The sequence below is a fragment of the Lipotes vexillifer genome, unplaced genomic scaffold (genome assembly GCF_000442215.2).
Source record: "Lipotes vexillifer unplaced genomic scaffold, Lipotes_vexillifer_v1.1 scaffold443, whole genome shotgun sequence".
In the NCBI taxonomy this organism is placed as follows: domain Eukaryota; kingdom Metazoa; phylum Chordata; class Mammalia; order Artiodactyla; family Lipotidae; genus Lipotes; species Lipotes vexillifer.
The window spans coordinates 398,336-403,676 of NW_006779163.1; the positions used below are offsets into that span (position 1 = coordinate 398,336).

General features: G+C 63.9%; 1 protein-coding gene across 2 annotated transcripts in view; it reads left to right on the forward strand.

Annotated features, from left to right (window-relative positions):
• TAF1C (TATA-box binding protein associated factor, RNA polymerase I subunit C) overlaps nucleotides 1-5,341 on the forward strand; it is a 5,771-nt gene continuing 430 nt past the window's right edge. Inside the window, exons 1-14 of one of the 2 annotated variants that reach the window (XM_007452521.1) lie at nucleotides 1-138; nucleotides 1,269-1,350; nucleotides 1,531-1,628; nucleotides 1,704-1,793; nucleotides 1,889-1,962; nucleotides 2,573-2,811; nucleotides 2,908-3,024; nucleotides 3,103-3,220; nucleotides 3,307-3,378; nucleotides 3,522-3,657; nucleotides 3,813-3,956; nucleotides 4,459-4,633; nucleotides 4,721-4,858; nucleotides 4,936-5,341. The exon at nucleotides 4,936-5,341 is cut by the window's right edge and continues 430 nt beyond it. In XM_007452521.1, coding sequence (XP_007452583.1) covers nucleotides 1-138; nucleotides 1,269-1,350; nucleotides 1,531-1,628; nucleotides 1,704-1,793; nucleotides 1,889-1,962; nucleotides 2,573-2,811; nucleotides 2,908-3,024; nucleotides 3,103-3,220; nucleotides 3,307-3,378; nucleotides 3,522-3,657; nucleotides 3,813-3,956; nucleotides 4,459-4,633; nucleotides 4,721-4,858; nucleotides 4,936-5,341 — 2,027 coding nt within the window. Of the gene's footprint in view, nucleotides 139-1,268; nucleotides 1,351-1,530; nucleotides 1,629-1,703; nucleotides 1,794-1,888; nucleotides 1,963-2,572; nucleotides 2,812-2,907; nucleotides 3,221-3,306; nucleotides 3,379-3,521; nucleotides 3,658-3,812; nucleotides 3,957-4,458; nucleotides 4,634-4,720; nucleotides 4,859-4,935 lie in introns of both variants that reach the window. The other variant, XM_007452520.1, reaches the window with a different exon arrangement.

The window sequence follows — 5,341 nt, forward strand, 5'->3', positions numbered from 1 at the left end:
ATGGACTTCCCCAGTTCCCTCCCGCCCTCATTGTTTACGACTGGCCCCCTTGGTCTGAGTGATGTCCCTGACGTGTCCTTCATGTGCAGCTGGAGAGACGCGCTGACGCTGCCGGAGTCCCTGCCCCAAGGTTCTGAGGTGAGGTTGGCAGGGAGAGCCTTGGTGGCTGCAGGGTGGGTGCCGTCCCTTGGCCCCCCCCATCCTAGCATTCACACCAGTTGGCAGGAGTGCAGAGTGGGGTGGCATTGGCACAAATCTGCTAACACACAGGCTGAGCCAGAATCCCCTCCTTTGGGGACCTGGGATGCCCTGCCATCCGCAGAGGGTTTACTGAGCGGGAGCTCTTGGCCCCCGTCTTTTCTCCCTCTATTTGTTCAACAGATACTCACTGAGCAGCCCCTACTGTGTGCCAGGTGCCTTACCAGGCCCTGGGAATCCAGAGTGAGTAAGTCGGATGCGCTCCCAGCCCCGTGGAACAGAGTTAGGTTGAGTGAGGATAGACAAGTGAATAGACCAAAGGATAAAATCATTACAAAGTGAGAACAGCTCTGAGCGAAACCAAAAGGATGCCGAAACCGTACAGTAGGGGTGAGGTGGGGAGGGGAGGGGAGATCTCCTGGGACACAAAGGACGCCAGCTCCTTCCCCGGAATCCTAAGCCATCTGGCTGCCACTTGGAGACAGGCTGCTTAAGGATTACGCCCGGCAGAGGCAAGTGGGTGAGAAATTTAAAAGAGACGCTGGCATTGGGCGGGAGGGGCTCCCTTGACAAGGAAGGGCTTACATCAGATCTGCCCCTGCGGGAGCCTTGCTCGCCTGCCTGCTGCTCTTCCGTCCCGGGTGTGGAGCTGAGCTGTCTCAGGCCAGCCCCGCAGTGGGATGGAGCAGCCTGTGGGCGTCCCAAGTAAGTGACCACAAGGTCTCCTGAGTGTAAGTGAGACTCAAAGGCCAGGGGCGCCTGCGAGAGCCTGTGCAGCCTGGAGGTCGAGAGCACAGACTGAAGTCAGACTGCCTGGGTTCAAATCCCAGCCCTTCTCTTTAGTGGCTGCTGCCTGGGACAAGGGATGGCTCGCTGTGCCTCCATTAAAGTGACGATGGGGCTTTCCTGGTGGCGCAGTGGTTGAGAGTCCGCCTGCCGATGCAGGGGAGTACCAATTTGGCCAGTGCCTTGGGACGATTAAATGTGTTAATAAAAGACAAGAGTGGGTGACAGCGCCTGGCCCGGCGCACACTCACTGTTCTGTTGTGGCCACGGTTGTGTTTCCTCAGAACACGGCTCCGCACGTGGCCAAGGGCCTGCTCTGGGAGCCGGACACCCCTGGGCCGCTGCCCTTGCTGCCTCCTGGTCCCGGTAAGGATCTCGGCCTTGGGGCCCCTCCCAAGCTGCTCCCCGCTGCTCCTCTCCCCCAGCTCCCGCGCAAGGCCTTTCCTCTCCCTGCTAATTCTGCCCTACAGGGTCCTTGGCACCTCCAGGCACCTAGGACACCTGGTTCCATTTCCGGGCCCTTCCGCAGCCTCACTCTCCCCTCAGATCCCTGGGACCCTGGTGTGACTGCCCAGGATCTGCTTTTCCGGGGAGGTTACCAGTTCCGTAGACAGCCCCAAGCTGTGCTGGACGTTACTGAGCAGGTAAGCGGCCCCACGGTGGACAGTGCCACGCAGCCGGGGCTGTGCCTAGTGACCTGGCCTCCTTTTCTCCTGCAGCTCAGCCGGTTCTTGTGGGACCATGGGGACATAGCCTTTGCACCCCTGGGGAAGCTGATGCTGGAGAATTTCAAACTGGAGGGAGCACGGGTGAGTAACCCCTGGCCAGCCAGGAGAGGGGCCTCCCCACTTCCCGTCGGGGTAAGCCCTAGGGCACGTGAGCTTGACGAGGCCTTTCCACACAGAGCCGCTCTAAGAAGAAGACAGTGGTCAGCGTGAAGAGGCTACTCCAGGACCTCGGTGGACACCAGCCCTGGGGGCAAGTGGCTAGTGAGAAAGCATGGGATGGGTGTGCCTAGCTGGTGGTGGGGCTATGGAGGGAACCAGGGCCTGGATGCTGGTTTCCATCAGATCGCTTCCACACCCCCCGTGCAGTCATGAGCCACGCTGCCCCATACAGAGCTCCCAGCTGCACTGGCCGCGTAAGGGAAAAAAGAATGGAAGTTCATGCACTACAGGCATGGCTGCATCCAGGTGTTCAGATGTTAATAGGGCTCTACCTCTTTATTTTCTCAGCCTCTTGCCTCTGCTTGGCTTAATTCCTAGACAGACTGTTTCCAAGTGGCAGCGGGATGGTTTATGATTCCAGGGAAAGGGCTAGTGTCCTTCCTGAGGCACCAGCAGAAGTCCCGGAAACGGTGCGGTCGGCTTGGCTTGGCTTGGCTTGGGTGTCATGCCCATCGTGAGCCGATCCCTGTGGCCGGGCCTGGATCGTGTGACTGCAGCGCAGGAATCGGGTGGGCTGGTTTCGCAGAGAAAGAAGTTCTAGGGTGACCGAGAATGCGTCTGCTACACCTGGCCTCCCTCGGGATGGTACCCCGCCCTCTTCCCTGTCACCCACAGCCTGGCCCTCTTGCTCTCGCCCCCAGCTGTCCCTGGGCTTACCTCAGCCACCGCCAGCGCCGGTTCTCCATCCTTGGGGGCCCGATCCTCAGCACGTCGGTGGCGAGCCTCCTGGGGGAGCTGCTGCATGAGGAGCTGGCCCTGCGGTGGGAACAGCTGCTCCTGGACGACGCCTTCACTGGGGGCGCGCTGGCCTGGGTGCCCGGCAGGACGCCCAGGGCTGGGCAGCTGGTCTACCCTGCAGGAGGCGCCCTGGACAGGCTGTGTATCCTCCCTCGCTGGGTATGCCCTAGGGACAGGTGGGAAGTTGGGAGCCTTGAGTGGCCATAACGCATGAACTTATCCTTAGCGAGATGCCCAGACTTCCAGAAGGTCAACCTGACCCCAGGCAGTGAGCCCCGGGTTCTCGGAGGCCCTGGCCATATCCGGCTCCGGGGACCTGTCCGGCAGGTGGTGACCCGCACCGTGCAGGGAGAAGGTAAGGCCCGTAGACACCTCCCCCGTCCACTCACTGACCTGTTGCCTGACTCTGACCCTGACCCTCTCCATCCCTCAGCTGTGCTGGCTGTCCGTTCTGACTACCACTGTGCCCTGTGGAAGGTCAGTAAGCAGGGGCAGCCGGCCCCTCTCCAGGTGTTGCAGGTCGAGAAGGGGGCCACAGGGATCAGCCTCAGGTGAGGGGCTCACTGAGGCTGGTCTGCGTGGAGATGGGCGTGGGGGAAGGGGGTGGCCCGGCATTCATCACGTGTGTGCCCTGTAGCCCTCACCTGCCTGGAGAGCTGGCCATCTGCAGCCGTTCCGGAGCCATCTGTCTTTGGACTCCCCAGGACGGGTAACGCCCCTTCCCCATAAAAACCCTCCACCCCAACCAACGGCTCCCGCAGAACCCGGCCCATGTCCTGGACACCAGGCCAGGTCACCCCAGCCTCCCCCCATCAGCCGGTCTCCCCACCATGGCTGGCCTGTCTCCCCAAGGCTGCAGCAAATCTACAAGGACCCCGAGACCCTTGTGTTCCGGGACCCCTCTCCCTGGCGTTGGGCAGACTTTACTGCCCACCCTCGAGTGCTGACTGTGGGTGATCGCACTGGAGTGAAGATGGTGGACACTCAGGTGAGGGGGCAGAGCAGGTCCTTGGTGGTGGTGGGGGGGGGGCTTCCCCCGAGAGGTCGTGATGAGCTGCAGGGCCAGCGAGCCCCGGGCCAGCTGCAGCAGGTGGCACCACAGACGGCGGACTGTGGGCTGGCTGACCTGGCCGTGTCCCCCAGGGCCCGCAGGGCTGTGGTCTGCTGCTTTTTCGTGGAGGGGCAGAAGCATCATGCCAGAAAGGGGAACGGGTCCTGCTCACCCAGTACCTGGGGGAATGTGGCCCCGAGTGTCTGCACCCCACGCTCCACCTCATCTGCACCCAGGTGAGCGACACCTTCCCCTCCTCTCCGTCCTGCACCATCGCAGGCGGTCACTGGAGAGAGTCCTGGACAGCTGCTGGGGAAGGGGGAAGGGCGTGGGCGTGGGGGCAGTGGCTAGAGCTGGACAGTCCCCCCGTGTCCGGAAGGGGAGAGGAGGTCTGGCTCCACCCCCCCGCCCCCTCAGGACCCTGGGTGTTAGTGGGTGTGTCTCAGGCGTATGTGCCAGGGTCAGGTGAGGTTGGGGGAGGCTGGGTGAAGGCCTCTCTCGAGAGCCCTTCTCCCAGCAAGGCCATCAGGACAGGGGACGGTGCCACCTGCTTGGGGGTGCCTCCTGTGCGTGGCTGGGCAGCTGACGCTGCAGAGGCGGTCAGGGCCGGTCCTGGAGCGCTGAGACTTAGCCTGAGAGCCACATGGGGCCCCGGAGGGGGCCACCCAGGGGGACCTGTCTCGTCCCTCTCTCCCACTCCCCAGTCACGTCCCCTCTGTCTTTTTTCTGGGCCTCCAGTTCTCGCTGTACCTGGTGGATGAGCGCCTCCCCTTGGTGCCCCTACTGAAGTGGAACCACGGCCTCCCCTCCGCGCCCCTGCTGGCCCGGCTGCTGCCCCCGCCCCGCACAGGCCTCCCGCAGCCGCTGCTCCTGGCGGGCCAGGGTGGGGAGCTGCAGCTGCTGCACATCGCAGGTGAGGGGCGGCACGGGCGGGGGGCGGGCAGGAGGGCGGCGCGGGGCCGGGCCTGGGCAGGGCCTCAGCTGTCTGTCCCTCCTCCAGGAGAGGGGGCCTCCACACCCCGGCTGGCAGGGCCCCCCCAGTCTCTCCCTTCCAGGAGCGACTCCCTCTCTGCCTTCCCCCTCCTGGAGCCCAAGAGTCAGTGGCGGGTGCAGGAACGTCTGACAGCACCAGCCATAGGTGCGCTGGGGCAGGGGAATGGGTTTGAGGAGCCGCACCCGCACCAGGCCGTAGGGTCACGGTCCTTCCACCTCCAGGTCTGGCCGCCGCCATCCCACCCTCCGCTAACACACCGGTGCTGTCGCTCTTCCAACTTTCGGCGGCTGGAGACGTCTTCCACCAGGGCCTCCACCTCCAGGCAGACCCCGGGCCTGACTCTACTGCCCCCATGGCTTCCTGGACCCCCCAGGCCACTGCCTCCTGCAGCCGGTGGCTGAAGGCCCTGCTGGAGGTGCCCCCGGCTACCCCCGTGTGGGCTGCACCCACCTTCTCCCACCGCCGCCTGCTGGGCTGCTTTGAGCCCCAGAAGGCAGAGGGCAAAGTGCCAGAGGGTCTCCGCACCGCCATGGCCAAAGGGCGTCTCCTGCAGCTGAGGGACCTGGGCTTGCTCCCCACGGAAGAGCCGGCCCCAGCCCCTGACCCAGGCCCCGAGCACGCGCTCAG